Genomic DNA, 20,047 nt, shown 5'->3' with positions numbered 1-20,047 from the left:
TTATTTTATCTGACATGTTGAAGTTTACCTAATATAAGGAAAATGTCAGCTTCCTAATTAGCCTACTATTGGTGAGTCACAGCTTCCAGGAACCTAAAAAAGAAAGTGAAAGGCCACGCCTAAGCTTTAGAGGTTCATTCAATACCGCTTCCCAGCGACAAACTGCAAGGAGGCCTAACTTTCTCAGTGGAAGCCAGATAAGGACTTCAGTTCAAAGGAGTATGGAGGAGGTTAACAACTGCTTTGAGTCAAGCCAGGAACTGACTGCACAACCAGCGAAGAAGCTAAAACACATCCAGAGGTAAAAGTAAAGTTTCACGAGGGGCAAAAAATAATTAAGTCTTTCTAGATTTCACATCAGATGCCAATGTTAATGTGTGGTCACCATTAAGAGTGCTATTAGTTTAGATAAGAAAAAAAATCCTAACTAACTTGGGAGACTCCAAAGCACAGGCTCTACAAGCAATTCCTTTACTCCCTTCAAACCAAGGATCAGATTTAGGTACATAACACCCTCAGTTAGAGCTTCTGGATGATTATGATAACAAATGTTTATACAGTGAGGATGATGAGTAAGTAAACTTAAATTTGGAGAAATACAAGATTTGGAAGCCTAAGGAAAGGCATACTGAAAGTATAAATAGGGAAATTGGGAAAGCAATTTGGCAATACGTATTACCAGGCTTAAAAAATGTCTGTGATTGCCACAAATATATCCCAAAGAAATCACCTAAAATGTAGATAGAGGTTTATATACAAAGTTGTTTATTGAGAGATACTTAAAGCAATGAAGTGTTGGAAATAATTATGTTCACCATAATGCTAGGGTTAGTTAAAATATGGTGCATCCCAAAACACACCAGATTATTAAAAGTTTTTAGTATTATAAAAATATCCTTATGGTATATACCAAATGGAATAAAACAAAAACCAAAAATAATTAAGCTATATGATTCAATTCTGTTTATTTGAGCTCTGAAATAAAAACAGGAAGGAACAATGTCAATATATTTTTAGTATTCTAGATAGAGTTACAAGTATTTTTTATTCTTTATGTTTTTCTGCATTTATTTTCTATAATAAAGAAATATTTTTTTCTAATTTAAAATGAAGTAAAGATTTTATAACACTATTAAGCACATATACTCATTCATTCAATACTTATTATAAGCCTCCTAAGTGCTACCAACCCTACTTCTCACTCTACTATTACTGCTGGCTTTAATTCTAACCTTAAATATAACTCCATCTAACACTGATCTTGACAAAGCAGTACTACGTAAAACGAAATGCAAGTGACAAAACAAGGATCCTACTTATAAGCAAGGCCAGGGAGGGAAATCCTGTTTGTTATAGCCCTTTCTGTTTGCCAGGCCCTGGATTATGTACTTTATAGATGTTTTCATGTAACCCTCACTACCACTGAGTTTTGTAATAACTCCATGTTTATTTTACAAGTGAGGTAATTTGTCAGCAAGCATGTACATTTCTCCTTTCAGAAGGGAGGGTTCTGGGGTTCATTTTTCCCCAAGCTGGAACACCCTGCATAGTTTCCAGGGTCAGTATGTTTCTTCAAGTCCACTCTTTCCTTCCTTACTAGTCCTCAGTTCCACTCCCAAAAGTTAAAGGTGAAGTCCACTCCTTTCTAAGGGTTACATTGAAGACATAATGGAGAAGAAAAAAAGTACTCCCTTTCCATCAGGATCCCTTTTGTCTAGTACTGGGTCTGTGATTTATCACCAAAAGGCATTTATGATTCCTGGAATAACCAGGATTACTTCTGACCTCACAATTTCCGCCTCTGATTGTCCACGTTATTGTTCTTCAGGGAATCACAAATGCGCGTCTCTGTATTTGAAGTACTATGGCTGGCTATCCCTGCTCCACATACACAGTGGCTTTTCACAGGATTTCCACAAGTCACTCTGGTCCTCAGCTCTATCAAGACTGTGCCTGTAGAGACACAAGCCTTCCAAGTCCAGCAGTGGGCTGACCGAAGAAGCAAACCAACTTCCAAACAATCAACTGACCTCTAACTAATGCCAGAACTGTACTTCTGATGCTGAAACAGGAGGCTGAGTGAAAGAAAACGCCCTGACCCAAGGAAAGTAAACAGGACAACCATTCCTAGAACACATCCCCTCCACTTCCACCCCACCAATTCCATCTTTAAGCTCAAGATCCTTGCTGCTGACAGAATTTACTCATTTCTTTAAACAGCTTCCATAGTCTTAAGTGCTCTTTTTTCACTGCATCTCTTGGTGTAATTTGGTCACTAAAATGTAGTTGACTATCATTTGCAGATGAGTATACATGAGCAGCATTTATGTGTCCAAATCTGAAAAGCAACATCAGGGGGAGGAAGGCATCCCCCCTACTACCACTATCTCTACTGTCCCACCTCCATCCTTGCCATGGCCAGCAGAATCTGGTTTCAGGCAACTGCCACCTGCATTTTCCACTCATCGCAAACTTCACTTAGAATATACCATGGAATATTACTCAGCATTCAAAAAAGATAAACACATGCAATTTGCAGCAACATGGATGTCGCTGAAAGGGATCATGCTCAGCGAAATAAGCCAGAAAGAAAAAGAAAAATACCGGATGGTCTCACTCATAGCAGGAATCTAGAAAACTTAAATAAGGGACCAGGAAAATGAATAACTATAAGAAAGTGAAAATCAAAATCAACAAAAACTATGAACCAGAGACACTCTATGGGGGGTAGGGGGCAGAAGGGGAGGGATTGGGGTCAAAATAAGGGGGTTGCAATTGTATGGGAAATATAAAAATAAAATTTATTATAAAAAAAGGCATCAAGGATAAAAAAAAAGAATCATTTAGAATCCAAAGACAACTTTAGAAAAAGTAGGTTTGAAGGACATGTCACCGCCCACCAACATTATAGCTATCTGAACTCTCATCTCCTTACTATCCTCTCCCACTGTCCTGTTCCCATACAAGACTTAGCCCTACTTCAGTGTTCACCTTCCTACACTCTCCTGTAGTCCATCACCACTACCTCTTTCACACTGGCGTCTTCATCTCTCCAATGGATAAAAACTCAAGCTCTGGAGCTAGACCATCTGGCACCAAATCATATTGTATGTCCACAGGCAAGTTACCTAACCTTGCAGAGCCTCAATTTGCTCATATATAAAATAAGAATAACAATACCCATTTCAAACTGCTATGAAAATTAATGCATGCAAAATACAACAGTGCAATAATGTAGATTTGAAGATAATGTCTAGCACTTACATATCACTTACTAGATCAGTTCCAGAGATTAGAAGCATTAAGAGCTTTTTTTCCCCACTCAAAATTGTTTGAAGATTCCTTTATGTTGTTGCATATCATAGTAGGTGGGAAAAACTAGACAGAAAACTACATATGGTATGATGCCATTTTTATAAAGCTCAAAACAAGCAAAACTAAACAATACATTGTTTATGAAAATATGTGGTAAATTATACCACAAAGAAGCAAGAAAAAGATAAGCACAAAACTCAGGAAAGTGGTTATTTCTGGAGGAGGTAAGGGGGATGATGGTAGGAAGGAACCACAAGTAGTTTCAAGGGCAGAGGTGATGTTCTCCCATTGAAGCTGAAAAGTGGGTTTTCAGGTATTCAATGTTTTGTTATGCTCATAACTAACATGGACATTCATCTAGTCCTTCAAATGTAGCAAATATTGCTGTATATATGTATGTATTATACTTTTTCTTCTTCAGTATTACATATGCCTTTAGAAGACAGATGAACAAGTACTGAGCTGTGGGTGCTACAGTGTGATTACTAGATTATTTCTACCCAACACCCTTTTGAGATGGACATGTCTCCCAAATTAGGTCAGAACATCAGATTCAGAAATGCTGAATCCTATGTCCAAGGTCTCACCTTGTACCAAAGATCTTCCATTTGACCTTCTGAATACATTCTATTTTCTGGAAACTTCCATCACTATTTCCCACATCTTAGTTTAATCAATGATCCCAGAGCAAAGGGCAGAATACAACAACACATCTCAAAAGGCACTTATAACAGAACACATTCAGTGATGGCAGTTGGGATAGCTTAGGCTCTGTCATGCTGAATATATTGGGAGGAAATGCTTGCAGTTTTTACCTCCTCATCTTTTAACTGTCTTTCTGTTTCTCTCTACTTATTCCTATATTCTAGTGATGCTGCATATAAAGACATTGCTGGCTATAAGCCCAATTTATCTTTTGTTGAAATTAGGAGCAAATATTACCAAATAATAAGCTGTGAATACTAGCACTTTGGCTTGATTGGCATTAGAGAATATCCCATCTTAATTCCTTGTCATCTTTCTTCATTTTTATGACACCTGTATTCCTTACTGCAACACTCAGCATCTCTGCAGCGCTGCTAAGAGCAGAGTTAAGTGGCAGATACATCAAAAGGCTAACAATTGGTGCCCTTAGGATCAGCAGAAAGATGATGATGACAAAGCAGGATAACAATGATAATGAAGAGAAGAAATTCAATGCAATAAAAATTACCAAGGATTTCTTTACTATATATACTTAGAAATTCCTATTCAAGCATATGGTCAACTCCCAGTAATCACAGGAAGTAGATTATCCTTAGTGGGAGTAACATAGAGTAACATAGTAACATAGAATTGTTTATTCTTGGGATAGCTGCTTTTATCCTGTCTCTCAATTTCTAGGGATATTCATCAGCTGATTGTATCTAATATCTCCTTTCCACCCCTTTCACATACAAGTAAAAACAAGAAGATATCAGGTCAGGACAGAAAGAAAACTAGATAAGTGTAGAATGGATGACAGTCAGAAAAGAGAATGATGACAGAATCTCACCCAGATCCCTATTCAGGCTCTGGCTCATAGTAGGCACTCAACAAATATTCGTTAAATTGAGTGAATGGGGTGAGAAAAACGAAATAGAAGAATTTTAAAGACTCTTACTGCCCGGATATTCTACGGATCCTCAGAATAACATAGAAAGTTTAGAGAGGACTCTGGAGATAAGATTCTCAAACTCACAAGGAGCAAAAAGTAAAGCTGGAAGGTACTGATTCATCTCAGGCTGAAGCAAACCCCAAAAGAGTAACAGATATTCCAAACTGTTGAGTCCAGGATGATCCCTGATCCATGTTCCCCAAATTCCCACTCAGGACCCAAAGGTACTAGAAAGCAGTTCTCTTCTGATATCACATGTGTGAAGTGAAATTCTAGACTTATCTAGGAGTCTGAGAAAGGAAATATATATTGAAGGTGGCAGTATTCTCTTTTGAGGTACCAGATTTTATGATGTATGTTTTTTTTTTTTTCCAGCTATATAGAAACACAAGATTCTGGACAGGAAAGCTTCTTAGAAATTATCTAACCATCTTCTAGCCCACTGGAAGAATTCTTCCTACAGAATCCCTAACAGCAGGTCATTCAAACTCTAGAGACAGGAAGATCACTTTTGCCAGGGGCAGCAGTATTACTGCTGGACAGTTTCCATATAGACAAGATCTTACTTCAGGTCAGACTCCTGATCTCTCTCATTTCTACCCATTGATGTAATGGAGACCATGCTTGTTCCCTCCTGTTGGGGCAGCTTTCCTGACACCTGAAGACAGGAAATCACTTTTCTTCCATTTTTACTCCTGCAAGCAGACATCCTTCATTCCTTCAACTGTAGAGATGCACCATGTGGATCTCTCAATTTGCTGTTCCACTGACAGTGCTCTAACAGTTCCTAAAATGTAGCTGACGCCACAATCTAGACATGACCCTGCCTTCACAAAGGATAGCAGGACTGTCCCTTCCCATTCATTTCTAAATATCACATAATCATCTGCTTTAATCATTTGTTCTAGAACAGGTTCTTAGATTCTGAGGTCCTCTTTCATCACTCATTGGCCCCTGTTTGCTTGTCTTCCACTGGCCAGGTCATCAATGCTATTAGTCACATACTACCTGCTCTTATTGTCACTGGTTTGGCACTGGGTAGGGACATATCCAGGTTTTTGCTAACTTTCTCAAAACATCTGTGTCTGTTCACCATTGTTTTTCAAGCTACCTAGCATGGAGAGGCTCTAAATATCTGCTAAGTAAAGAATGAATAAATGCAGGTCACATATCGCCTAAAGGTGATCATACCAGTCTGTAGAGCAGATCCTTTTCTCTTTCTGCCCCTACCCCCAGGCCATTCCCAGAATAAATAATTTCTGCTAATCATATCATTGATTCCAGCTATTCATTTTCATTGTTTACCTTCTTTGCCCAGGTCATGGCTAAGCATAAGACTGTCAAACACTATTTGACCCACTCTGTTCTTCAGTTTCCTTCCCATACTTCATCATCTTTAGAGCAATCCTGTCCCAGATTTCATTTCCAATAGTTGCTGTGTGTGAATATGTGGCCAACAGAGCTAGGAAGTGACAGATGGGTATGACTACTTAGTAAACTCGAGTCTGCTGGATAGTCATTCCTGGTGAACACAGAACCCTTGGGAGGAAGGCAGCAGGCATGCCAGGGCAATTGTTCCCACCAAAGGTGGCAACAGGAGCCTTGCCTCCCACCTGCCAGAACCTGTGAAGAACCTTTCTGTTTTCAAGTGCACAGGGTGCAAAGCTTGTGACCACCCGCGGAGAAGCAGAGAACTTGCATTGAGTGTGTTCCTTCAATGATAACGTACTGTTTTTGCTTTTTCAAGACCTTCCTCACAGCCTCTCTTAGGTTCTGTTCCCCTTCACCCAGCAGGAATCATTTCCTTTTTAGTTGTTTCCAATCTGTTTTGTTCCATCTCGACTTAAAAAGCCAGGATGAAGAAGTGTTCTTCCAACTCCCACTTTCTATTCTAAAGAAAAGATGAGCATGCATTAGCAGCAGGGATATGATAAATATACCTGACGGAAAAATATACCCTTCCTTTCTTCTGGGATCCCAATTTCTGTGGCTCTAAAGAACTGAGAGTCTATTATGGGCTCCCATGAAATATTCTTGTTAGTATGATACCAAGGTATGGTATATTTCAAACTGTTTAGCCCCTACATGGCTAAATTGCTAAATTACCTAGATTAATCATGGGTTATTTAGTCTATCACTTTGTCTCTGAAACAAATGGGAATATTTCCTCCCTATAAAGACCTCTAGTTAAAAAAAAATCTGTGTTCTGTTCTTCAGTAAAAAACTTCTTGCACTTGAAGTTAAGAAGTTCTTCTTTGGTGATAAGTCAAGTCCCCTTCATCGTTGTTTAAGACCTTTTATGTTTTTTCTGGTCCCCCGTGGATATCATAAAGAAAAAAAATAGACACCATTCAACATTTATTTATTTATTCACAGTCTTCTGCTTGAAGCTCTTCAGGGCTACCCATTCTATTCAACATCCTTCCAAGCATTTAATGACAGCTCTTAAATCCCCTTTACCACCTGTCCATCACCATTCACCAATTCCCTTTACTTTGTCTTGCCTATATAGTTCTTTAAAATGTAGTGCTTGCCTTACTTGATACCTGCTTTGAGAACTTAATCAGCACACTGAACAATTATCTAAGCTCTCCCAGCAAAGGCTAAATATATAGTTCCTCTCTATAATTCACTAATTTTCCTATAAAATGTATGAAGACCAGACAATGGTTCTGGACATCACTTCTTATTTGACACAACAAACAGCTGAGCACCTGTGGCCCCACTGGGAGACAGAGAACAGATCCTCAGCAGTGGTGAGGGATCCTGGGGGAAGCACTGGGACACAAGTCAAGAAGGGAGAGTTCTCGGCATGCTTTGCACTAGCACATTTGGACCCTGTTTTCTAAGTAGAATATGACACATATATACCTCGCTTACTTCTCAGAACATTTCTGGATCTCACATTCTATGATTCTCTGACTAGATGAAGGCCTCTTCTCTCCCTCCTTAACCGATATAGACCACATCCTTGACATGTCTCCTTCCACCTACCTCCATGGCTAGCACCATCCAAAGACAATCAGAAAATCTTTTTAAAAATTATTGTCTGAGATACCATCTTACACCAGTAAGAATGGCACATATTAAAAAAACTAGCAACTATAAGTGTTGGCAAGGATGTGGAGAAAAAGGAACTCTCCTGCACTGCTGTTAGGAGTGCAAACTGATCCAACCACTATGGAAAGCTATGTGGAGATTCCTCAACCTGCTAAAGATGGAGCTTCCATATGATCCAGCAATTCCACTCCTAGGTATTTACCCAAAGGACACAAAAACATTAATTTAAAAGGGCACCTGCACCCCTATGTTTATAGCAGCACTAATTACAATAGGTAAAACCTGGAAACAACCCAAATGCCCAAAAATAGATGACTGGATCAAGAAGATGTGGGGCATATACACCATGGAATATTGCTCAGCAATCAAAAAAGATAAACTCATGCAATTTGCAGGAACATGGATGGAGCTGGAAGGGATCATGCTCAGCGAAATAAGCCAGAAAGAAAAAGAAAAATACTGATGGTCTCACTCATAGCAGGAATTTAGAAAACCTAAATAAGGGGCCAGGAAAAAACCTAATTATAATAAAGTAAAAATAAAAATCAACAAGCAACTATAAACCTGATACACATTACAGGGTGGGGGGGGTGTGAGGAGGGAGGAGGATCAAAACAAGGGGGATGGGAATTGTATGGGGACTCTAACCAAGATGAAAATGCATACATTGTGCAAAAATGAAAAATGATGTAAAAAATGTATAAAATAAAAAATAAATTAAAATAATTTAAAAAAGATATCCAAATGCAAAGGAAAAAAATAAAAATTATCATTGTCCTCTGCCCAAAAGAGACATTTTATAAGTTTTTTTCCTTAATCACCTACCCAGTGAAATTTTAATATCACAAATAAACTGTATGTGTTATGCCATATGTCTATCTATGCTTAATACATAAAAGAGTAATTTTTTTTGCTACCCCCAAGAAACAATTTTCATCTCCTCATGGGGGCATTATTACCCCCAGTGAAAATGCCTAGCAGAGGACTCAGCTGAATGATACAAGTAGAGTTATTTGCCCCAAACTCCAAAAGTCACAAACTAGAGTATTTAATGATAATCCATTACACAAGCCAGAGTGGGGTCAGCTGGAGTTCCCATTTCCCCAAGGTAGGAAGCAGCTTCCCATCCCTCCTCCCCAGGCCACACTGTTCCCTGTTCCAGTCTCTGTCCTGGTCCTCTTAGGCTGAGACCCTCACCTTCCCATAGCTCCCACTCATGCACGTGAATCCCAGTAGTGACAATGGGAAGTATGGGAATGAGGCAAACAGTGGGTGATGATGTTCCAGGAATAATTAGAATCCATTCTGAGGACAAAAACAACTAGGGTTGCCTGCCAGGGATGGAGGCTCATTCTAACTCACTTGCATCTGTCCAGCTCCCCTCCCTCTTCCCTTACAGGACTGCCCTCTCCCCTTACCTTGGCACACTGGCCAAATAGGTCACAAGTTTCCGAAGGTCTTCCTGTCTTATTCTGTCATGATTGCTTCGAGCAGGGAAGGTCAGGATGGGTCCACCCCGCTTATCACGACCCCCTGCAGAGAAGAAAAAGAGCGCGTTGAAGAAACCAGCCAGAAAGGGTGCCACAGGGGGAAAAAAAATTCTATCTGAATGCTGAATAAAACAGGCAGAAAGAAGGTGCCCAGAGAAGTCCAGTGGTCACTGCTTAGGACAAGGGCATGGAGTTTGTATGTAGGTAACATGTATGACCGTGGGTGAGATTTTGACTTCCCTGATGCCTCGTCTACAAAATGCAGATGAAAATAATGATGACCACATTACAGGGCTGCCACGAGGACTAATAAGATGGCACGTGGGGAAGCACTTCGTAAAGTAAAGCTCTCTTCAAATATGAGGTGATGATAAAAGTGGGGTTAACAGTTCTTATTGAGAAAACAAGTCATTGAAAATGCTATGGTCTTTGGAAATTTAACCTCCAGTTCACTTCTCTCTGCAGACCTCTGTGAAGTGGGAATCCTCAGGATTAACTGATTACTCTGGTGAGAAGTCCTTAACACACCCATCCATCTGCGATAGCACTGCTGGGAGATTTTAAGATTCAGAGAAAAAATATTAACTGTTTTCTACACAGGCAAAGCATCCACAACCTGCCTGCCTGAGGTGCCACCTGTCTCTCCTGCTGGAGGAGCACATGAATCTTTATTGAAAATGAGGATGCTCAAGATCTTAATCACTGCAAATGCATATGTACACATGATGATTATAAATGTTTTCTAAATATCATGTAAAAAAAGAGCTGGAAGAAGCACAACAACTAGATGATCATTGTTGTTATTAGAGGGCTGGGCTTGTGCATGGTTTCTTTTTCTTTTTTCTATTTTACAAACTTTCTATTCACTATTTATTCTATGATTGAAATTTTCATCATTAATGGATGTAAGAAGCACAGCCAAGTATTCTCAGGAGATCAGAAAGGCACAAAGTAAGGTGTAGTAACTAAATACTTATAGTCACTGCCTATTACATATGATAATACCCCCACATCCCTGGCAGCTGCCTGACACCCCTCAGAGAGGGCTCACAGGGCAAGAAGGAGGAGGTGTTGACCGGGCCAGCCCCACACCAGAGATGCTTAAAGCTAAGTCCTCAAAAAAAAAAAAAAAAGGACCTCTTTCAAGGAGCCCCCCAGAGTCCCTCCCAAGTGTGAATTCATGAATGTTTCCCTCTGATTGTGGAGTCCATAAGCCACACAGACAGAAGAGAGGTTTGACAAACAAAATTCATTCAATTCTAGGATCCTACTGTAGGGTAAAGAAATGTCAGGCTTTTCTGCCCTTCCGCCATCAGGATAGATGATGGATCCTTATCCTGAATGCATGCCTGATGGCGGGCACCTGGAATAGGGTGTGGGCATAGGTAGATGGGATTCAGCTGAGCTAAGACTGTGCATTTTTAAGGGCGGCGTCACAGGGACGCCAGTAGCAGCAGTAGAAGCCGAAGCCGAAGTCGAAAGAGAAGCCGAGAAACAGCAGAATGAACGCGAGAGAGCCCAGATAGAGTGAAGGCTTGCTGGGGGCTAGGAGGCTGGTCAGCCTCCCAGCCTCCCAGCTCCCCAGCCAGCACCCCTGCCTGCCATATGCCTGGTGAACCCCAAATAAAAAACCTGCAAAACTACTGAGGACTCTGACTCCTCCTTTACCCGATCTACATGGGATCCTAGAAAACCTGCACTGTGTCCATTCCTGCCTTTATACCTACAAAGAAGTAAACAAGGAGGTTGCAAGAAGAAAAGGATCCAACAAGACTAAAGCCACTGAGGGATTTAGCCCTGATGAAAGTGTTTTGGCACACCCCCTGCATTACCCCTGGGCAGACTGGTGCACATATACCACAGAGCTGGGCTCCACAGCTCCAGACTTCCAGGCCACAGTACTGATAACCGCCTCCATCTCATCTGCCTTGGAAACGGTACCCATTTCCCAGCTGGCTTCTACATGGAGAAAAGGATGCAGGAGGATTAAATGGAAGATTTCCCAAGACCTGGAAGGTGCTCCCACACTCCCAACCTCTCCCTTCAGTCTTGACCTCACCTAAGAATTTTCACTGTTGGGTGTTTTTAACAGCAGCTGTTACTTTTCCTCCTGACCATCATCGGAAAACTTTAAGAGCACAGCCATGGAACGAAGCTGTCTGATTGGCAAAGGCTAACAATGAGATTTAGAGGGTTGTTGGCACTATACCTCCCTGGCAAGAGCCAGTTGTGCCTTTGAAGACTGGAGTTTCACAGTGACAGCTGGGGAAGGCTCCAAAGATGGGGAGTGAGAGAAGAACATCTGGGGAAATTCAGAGCTCTCCCGGCAGGAAGTATGGATAAGGAGTTGACAAGAAGGCTGTAGGGTAAGGAAAAATGTCAGGCTTTTCTGCCCTCCCACCATCAGGATAGATGATGGATCCTTGCGGTCCTGAATGCATGCCTGATGGTGGGCACCTGAAGGAGGGTGTGGGCACAGGTAGATGGGATTCACCTGGGCTAAGACTGGGCTGTTAAGGGCGGCATCACAGGGACGCCAGCAGAAGCCCAGGAGAAGCCGCAAGAGAAGCAGAAGCTGAGAGAAGGCAGGAGAGCCCAGAGTGAAGACCTGCTGGTGGCTGGGAGGCCTGCCAGCCTCCTGGCCCCCCAGCACCCCTGCCTGCCATATGCCTGGTGAACCCCAATAAAAGACCTGCAAAACCCCTGAGGGCTCTGACTCCTCCTTTACCCGGTCTGCATGGGATCAGAAAACCTGCACTGGTCCATTCCTGACCCTACAAAGGCTGCATGGTCAAACTAGGCTTTTTTCAGAAGGTAAATAACCCTTGCAAGAGTGTAGAAAAAAACATAAATAGAAGAGAAACATTTTGCTGAAAAGATATGGAATAGGGCCACAGAGTAAATATAAGGAGAGGGGTCTTGCCCCTGTCCCTTCAGAGACAAGCTGACAGAACTCAGAGGGAGGAGGAAAGAGATAAAATTATAAGAAGTCCAAAATGCCTGGGAAAAATTATTCTTTAAGAAAAACAGGTGATGAGATCACCTGCCAAAGGTCAGGGTAGGCTTGAGATGCTGGGAGAGAATGGAGTGGACCCTTGTTGGAGAGCTTCCCTAGAGAATGAACAGGAGGAGCGGGTGGTATGGGTAGGTGCAGGGTACGGGCATAATGAGAACTCTGTTGATAGGTCTGATTCTGGTGTCTAGGCTCTAACTTGAGTGAAGGCAAAACAGAGTTAATAAATGGGTTACGGGGAGGGGTTTATGAGCTGCCAAGAAGAAGGAATAGCATATTTTGTTTTTCTGATAGCCATAGTCTCTCAACTGATAGGGGAATATCAGAAATGTCAAAGGAAAGGGGCTAAGGCCACAGACAAAGAATGCTAAAGGCAATGTGCATTATGGAAGCAGATTTCAGAGACTGGGAAATAAGAGTAGTCACATTTTGAAAAAGTAATAGAGATGGTGACAGGATCTTCAAAAGCACCATTCCTGTGCTCATCAAATACCTACTGCTTGCCTAGTTATGCAATGCTTTGGTGTCAGGAGCTACAGGATAGGACTATAGAGAATGAATAAAGGGAGATCATATAAATGGCAATGTTCACCTTCCTTTGAGGAAAGACAGGACAGAGCTGGGGAGGAAGCAAGGCCAGGAGTAGGGAGAGTTAAGGCTTCTCAATTGACCTGGTAAAAGAACAGTGCTGACAGGGGAGTCAGGTACAATTAGGGTAATTTCAAAAGATGCAGGGAGTAGGAGGCAGGTTTGGAAAAAAATAGAGGGGATCATACCAAAAGTTGGGTTCTGCAAGAGGTTACTGTGTGCACACAATTTTCTTAAGGGAATGAAGTTATTCATAGTTTGGAGTTGCTTTTTTATGCTTAATGGACATATATCTTAATGAAAATTACATCTCTAAAAAGGAGCTATAATATACAGGATTTCCCAAATGTATTTAAGAGTAGAAGTCATTTTTCTCTTGGGCAATAAGGGGATCATCTATGGAACACACTTTGAGGGACACAGGTCTGGGGCACAAAGACTGTGCCACAGCATCATGGGGTTTCCCTGGAACAATGGGGAACCATGTCAGTGAGAGGTAAAGAGACAAACAGGGATCATTTGGATGTGGCCAAAAAGTGGGTCTGAGTGCATGCGAAGACAATAAGGGCGAGATGGGTCCTGCACAAGAAGGTGACTAAAAGGGACAATGGGCACTGTTAGTGGAAGGAACACTAGAGAGAGGGCCTAGGTGGAGCTCTAAGCTGTGAATAATGAAGCAGGATGGGGTAGGTCTGGAATGTAGGGTTCCCTGAGGAATAGTTGCAGATTCTGTGACATACACACACACACATGCACGCACACACATGCACACATACACACATGTACACATGCACGCGCACACACACACGCTCACGCCCACGCACAGAAGCTGTGAGATCGAAGTGGATTATTCCAAATATATGTTCCCATGGCAGCACGGCTTTCCTTTACCCTGGTCATGCTGGGGGCACTGGCAGGGGAGAGTGGGCACAACCAACAGTTTGCTTCCCTGCTTACCACCTTCCTGCAGTGCTTTCTCCTCAGAAGGAAATGCAATCGCTCCACTGCATTTTTAATTGTGGGTTTCTTTATTTTGCTTTATTCTTGTGTTTTGTCTTTTAAAAGTTCATGATGTAAGGGGCTTTTTTGGTTTGTTTTTGTTTTTAGATGCAGCTAGTCATCTCCCTGGTGGCCTCAGCGTCCTTCCCAGGCATGGTAGGGAAATGTTCCCTGAGCTCAAAACTCCTGGCACCCTGCACAGATGAAAAAGACTTAGCCCAGGTGCTAAGTTGGCATGTGGGGAGGAGCGGCACTCACCCAGCCCCTTTGATCCTGCTCTAGGGCACTTCTATCTGCCTCATGCCTGACAAACTGCCTTCTTGGCACTCCACTTTTATGTGCTCCATCAGGACAATTTCCTAAGCCAGGAAGCTCTTTTCTAGGGTTGACTCGGTTCTGCCCAGGGCTCTAACAGAATTCACATGGAAAAAAGCCATGAACAATCAAGCAAGTCTCCCCCATGTCAGAGTGTACTGTGTCTGCACTCAGGTACCCTGAACTGATGCAGAATGGGATGGTGCTCACAGGCCAAGCATTAAAGCTAGGAAAGCTCCTGGAGGATGCAAACTGGGACTTACTTGGAGAGGAGAAGAGATGCTTAAAGTAGCAGAAGGTGTGGGAAAAGCACTGCAGGAAGAAGTAGTTCAGGCTAGAGAGAAAAGAGGGGACTAGCAAGACACATAGGGGACAGGAAGAATATCAGTTTAACTAAGGCTCAGAGCCATTGAAGAAGAAGGGTAAGTTCTGACTAGGTTCCACTTGGGAGTAAATAATAGAGGCCCGAGGGTGCTATGGGCAGCAGAAGTCAGAGACCTGGTGTTACCCAGGTGTTAGCCACAAGGTCCTTCCACATGCTCAGCAAGCACTCAGATCCAAGTTTGGAAGTTGTCTTACCTTCACCTCTACCCATACTGAAATTGCTGCCAAGTGCCCCTGCAAAGGGATCAGCCTTCGGTGACCTGACCTCACTGCCTAGTAGGCTATACAAGCACATAATATGAATGGAAAGGCAGGTTCCTGGTCCCTCTTGTTGGACAGCAACAACACTAATCAAATACTGGTATTATTATTACTCTACCACTAATAATAATAAGGAATGCACTTGATTCCATACAAAGGATTACATACTCACACTGCACATAGTCCTGCCTCCCACCACCCCCACCCAGACTCTCCTCTTCCCTCTTGTTCAGTGGGAGATTTCCTCTTCCCCATATCCCCTCCCTCTCTTTTTTCTCTCCATCTTGACTGTCACCCATCAGCCAGACCAGTAGGGCCTGTGCAGAGAACCTTGGCACTGTTGGCCCATTCTGGCTTTTTCCCTGTGATTCTACAGTCATTATTATGGATAACCAGATCATCCAGGAACAAAAGCTCCATCCAAATAGCATGTACTTAAAAGGTGATTCTTGGCTAGTCATACATTATTGCTTCATCCCCTGCCAGAGACGATGATCAGGAGACCCAGAGTGGAGGCATGGAGCTGGCACCTGGAATAAAGCTGGTACACCTCATGGTTGGAGAATGGCAGCAGCCCTTGGCCAGTCACTGGCTCTTACAACCTCAGTCACTGGTGCCTACAACCAGTCTTTTCCTTAAAACTAAGCTTGTGAGTATCTTAGACTTCTGGTCTCTGGTCTTTCTTGGAACTATACAGTTCTGCAGATATAGTGAAGAAGAAATCATTGACAGTAATTAGCGTGAGCTAACTAATGGTCCCCAATGGTCCTCATCTCCAGAACCTGTAAATGCTTCTTCATTTGGAAAAAGAGTCTTTGCAAATGTGACTAAGTCAGGGTCTTAAAATGGGGAGATTATCCTGGGTTATAAATGAGCCTTAAATGCAGTCCGAGGTATCCTTACCATGAGGTAGAAAGAGATTTGATACAGACAAACAAGAAGAAGCATTGTTACCCCAGAGGCAGATGTGGGAGTGATGTAGTCACAAGCCAGACAATGACACAAGCAAAAGCAGTCACCAAAAGCCAGAGGAAGCAAGAGACAAGTTCCCCAGTAGAGCCTCTGGAAGCATAGCATAGCCTTCCTGACACCTGGACTTCAGCTGCTGAACTAACTTTGGACTTCTGGCCTTCATAACTGTGAGAGAATACATTTATTTATTTTTTTTAAAGAATTTTTTTTTATAGAGGCATGTTTTTATTTATTTGTTTGTTTGTTTGTTTGTTTGTTTATACACGCACTGGGTACAGTCAGAAGCGCGGGAGGGTGAGAGAATTCACCAGAGCCAGAGCGGGGAGCAGAGCAGGCAGAAGGACCGAAGTACGCTGCTGAGGGGAGCAGCGGGCGCGGCAGGAGAGTTCTGCGCACCATGTGGGACCCTCCTCCGGTGGCCGGGGAGCAGCCAGGGATCGAACCGGCGCCGCAGAGGCCGCGGGCAGCTTCGCAACCCAGCGCTCAACCGCTGCGCCACCGGGGAGGCCCAGAGAATACATTTCTATTGTCACCAAATTTGTAGTAACTTATTACAGCAGCAATAAGAAAATAACACACTACCTAAAGAAAAGTACATGGCTATGTTCCAACAAGACTTTCTACATAAAACCAGATAGCTAGCCCACAGGTGCAGTTTGCTGACCCCTGGATTAGACATGAAAAGGTACAGGTGCATAAGGTGAGTTGGAGAGAAAGGTCAGAAATAAATGTTTAGATGTCATTCAGAAATATATAAATAAATACAAACACTTGAATACCTTTTACTAGGAAGGAGAGATAAGAAGGAACTGGAAATGTTTTTAATCCATGTCCCACTCAGGAGACCCAAACAAAACCTCTGGGAATGTGTGAAGTGGACAGTTTTCCAGCTGAAGCATCTCTCCTAAGGGCCTCACAGCAGCAGCTCTTGCTGAGCCTGACAGGCCCAGGAGGGTGAAGCTGGTCAAGATGTGTGAAGGCTGGTGTCACCTCCCTGTGTTTGTGAATGCCCTCCAGGACACCCAGTGAGGACCGAGCCCTGCCTTCTCTTTCTGTCTGCCTCTGCAGAGAGGCAGCAGTTGCTCGGAACATTGCTTCCATGTCCTGCTTCTCTCTAACATGAGGAAGTGAATGCCTACACATATGTGCATGCACACACACACACAACCACACACACAACTTCTCTAGGTCTATAGAAGAAAGTTCCACAGACACTCACCAGACACGAAAGCCACTTTTTCCTTTAGGATGGGAAGGACATCAGAAGCTTTCAAACCATCATTCCGAAAAGATCCTGTGGACAATAAAACAGAAAGAATCAGGATGAGAGAGGTCAGGTGGCTGAATTCCTGGGTCCCACCCTCAGCCTCCCAACCCACAATAGGTCCTATTCTGGCTCTACAGTCCAGCCCACTGGGCCAGGGTCCAAAACAGAAGGGATACCAACACATGATACCAGGCCGCAGGGATGACCAAGGGTGAGGGACCAGGTGCGTCTCAAGGAAGGAACAGTCTGAGCCACCCTCCACCATGTACACAAAGTCATGCCCTGGGTACCACAACTACCACAGCTCTATTACTATAAACTTGAAGACTGGACCTTTTCTTTTTTCATTTTCTTCAAGAAATATTACGCACATATATACTTGTGTATATGTGTATGTATATGTGTATACATATATATATTATATCTTTGTTCATTTTTTTTGAAGATTTATCTATTTATGCATACAAGAACTGGGGTACAGGCTAGAGGTGTGTGTGGGGGGATGAGGGGATTCACCAGAGACAGAGCGGGGAACAGAACAGGCAGATTGACTGAAACACACTGCTGCGGTGAGCAGCAGGCAAGACAGGAAAGGTCTGCTGCACCATGTGGGTATCTCCCTGGCCGGGGTATCAAACTCATGCTGCAGTGGTTGCGGACTGCTTCACAGGTTGCATCTTAATCCCTGTTTTACTGTGTCTGGCACACATTAAATACCTGTTGAAGGTTAATTAATATCAAGATAGACTACAGTGCCCTAAATAATTCTTTTTGTGTTTTCTGTAATCTGTTAGTCTTTATTTTACAACTGGGATAAGTACACTACAAAAGCCTTAAGTTGGAAGCAAAGTTGAATGCAATACCATTCTCCATCCTTCTTCATCCCCCTCAATGTCACCATCATAAGACTGCAATGCACAGGGGGTGGGGAAAGACTAAGCGCCTGGGAAGGAAAAGCCCTTCCTTCTTCAGCAACTCATTCTCTGCCTAGGTCTCACTTTGGAAATTTATTCCTTTGATCTGGCTGAGTTCCTGTTAGGGGACTGGAGGCAGAGGCCTAGACTCACAAAAAATGAAAAACAATGATGTGCCTGGGGGAACAGTGGCTTCTGGAGGCAAAAGACAACCCAGCCCAGCATGAACTGCATGGGAAGGGAGGATCCAGCTTCTCTATGCACACAAAATCCCAGGCCAGCCCACTGTGCCCTATCATTTAATCCTCACAAGGATTCTCAGGGAGAACCAGCCCACTCTCAGATCCCTGGAGCTGCAAGTGGAATCTCTGCTGTGTCTCACCACTGGGGACAGGGCACAGATGGAGCCCGGAAGAGAGTTCTGTGTCAGCTCAGTGAGACAGAACGGGAGACCACAACACCCCCTCTTAGTGCTTTTCTCCACTTGCCTTACTTCCTTGTGGTCCAAATGTGACAATCTGCAGAGGGAGAAACACGCTGAGAAGGATGGGTTCGCTCAGGGTTGCCTCCCTCCCTAAACACTGACTGCATCAAGAGACCCACATGGGAGTTCTGGCAACAATCAAGAATAATAAGATCACTGGCTTGCAGAAGGGAAATGAGCGTGTTACACACTCAACACTCCATGGCCAGGCAAATTTCCAAATTTTCTCGGAACATTTCACTTACTTTTTTTCATTTTTCACTAAATGAAGATAGAGTTTTTATTCGTCAGTTGCTTCTTATTATAAGCTGGTCCATAGTACTTGATGCTAGAGTGACCAGCTGCAACACTCACTTGAGAAGACCAACAGAAGTGAAAAAAAAAAAATGACACCCTAAAAAGGAAAACTTACTTTTATCCTTAGCTCATACAGATCTTCATGCTCTGACCTTATCTCCCAACACAGAAAAACTATTAAATCTCACTTGTTGATTAGAATCAACAGATAATTACAGAATCTACAAATAGATCTTTTTTCAACTCTCATGCATTAAGGAGATGTTCTGGCTTCCTTGACAAGAAGAGTCCTGTCAGGCTTTAGCAACTAGAAAAGGATCATCTTCAAGAAATACATGAATTGTGTGTATAGGATGAAGCTTCTGCGACAAAATTAGCTTATTTTTGAATGTGAAATGTCTTCATATTCATCATTTTTAAAACATTCTCTTCCATATCACTATATACACTATTAATTTCTACAGAAAGAAATTTTAATAAGAAAAGTTAAACTTTAGCCCTGTCTTCCTCCAAACTATTTACAAGTTTTTAGCAAGGCTCAAACTACTAAGATTTTACTGTATAACAAGAATCCATATCACCCTCTTCTCTCCTAAACTCCTGTTCTATTTTTTCTACTGTTCTTCCTCTCCTTCCCTACCCTGTAAAAATGTACAAGAAGACTCTTAATTCCAAACCATTCCCATATATTAAAGAAGAGTTTGGAATTTGCTATAATGAAAGCAAAAGATTCCTCATCGTACCTTCACCTCCCTTCCACCTATGGGGAAAGGGAGAGAATTCACGTCTCATCTTTCACATCACACTCATCATGTCTCACCTCTTCCTTCTTCCCTCCAGACTTCAGGAACTGAGAGAAGGGGAGCAGTGAGCAGCTTGTCCCTGTAGCTTGCAGCCATGGGCTCAAGCAAATGTCAGTAACTTGGGTTGCTTGGTCTAAGGTTCTTTAGGACTTCCTCTCCCCCAGCCAAAATCTTCCCCAACTGGTTCAGACTTCTGTTCAGTTCTCTGCCAGGTTGTGTGCCCATCGTAAGAAAACCTAAAGTGTCCAG

General features: G+C 42.7%; 1 protein-coding gene across 11 annotated transcripts in view; it reads right to left on the bottom strand.

Annotated features, from left to right (window-relative positions):
- KALRN (kalirin RhoGEF kinase) overlaps nucleotides 1–20,047 on the bottom strand; it is a gene marked incomplete at both ends in the record, with an annotated part of 649,897 nt that overhangs the window by 449,158 nt on the left and 180,692 nt on the right. For all 11 annotated transcript variants that reach the window (XM_084231955.1, XM_084231959.1, XM_084231961.1 and 8 more), the window contains 2 exons: nucleotides 9,430–9,544; nucleotides 17,253–17,327. In XM_084231955.1, coding sequence (XP_084088081.1) covers nucleotides 9,430–9,544; nucleotides 17,253–17,327 — 190 coding nt within the window. The remainder of the gene's footprint in view (nucleotides 1–9,429; nucleotides 9,545–17,252; nucleotides 17,328–20,047) is intronic.

This window comes from Talpa europaea (genome assembly GCF_964194135.1).
Source record: "Talpa europaea genome assembly, chromosome: 4".
Taxonomy (NCBI): domain Eukaryota; kingdom Metazoa; phylum Chordata; class Mammalia; order Eulipotyphla; family Talpidae; genus Talpa; species Talpa europaea.
Note: the sequence above shows the minus strand (reverse complement) of the source record. Positions and strands in the feature narration are given on the sequence as shown.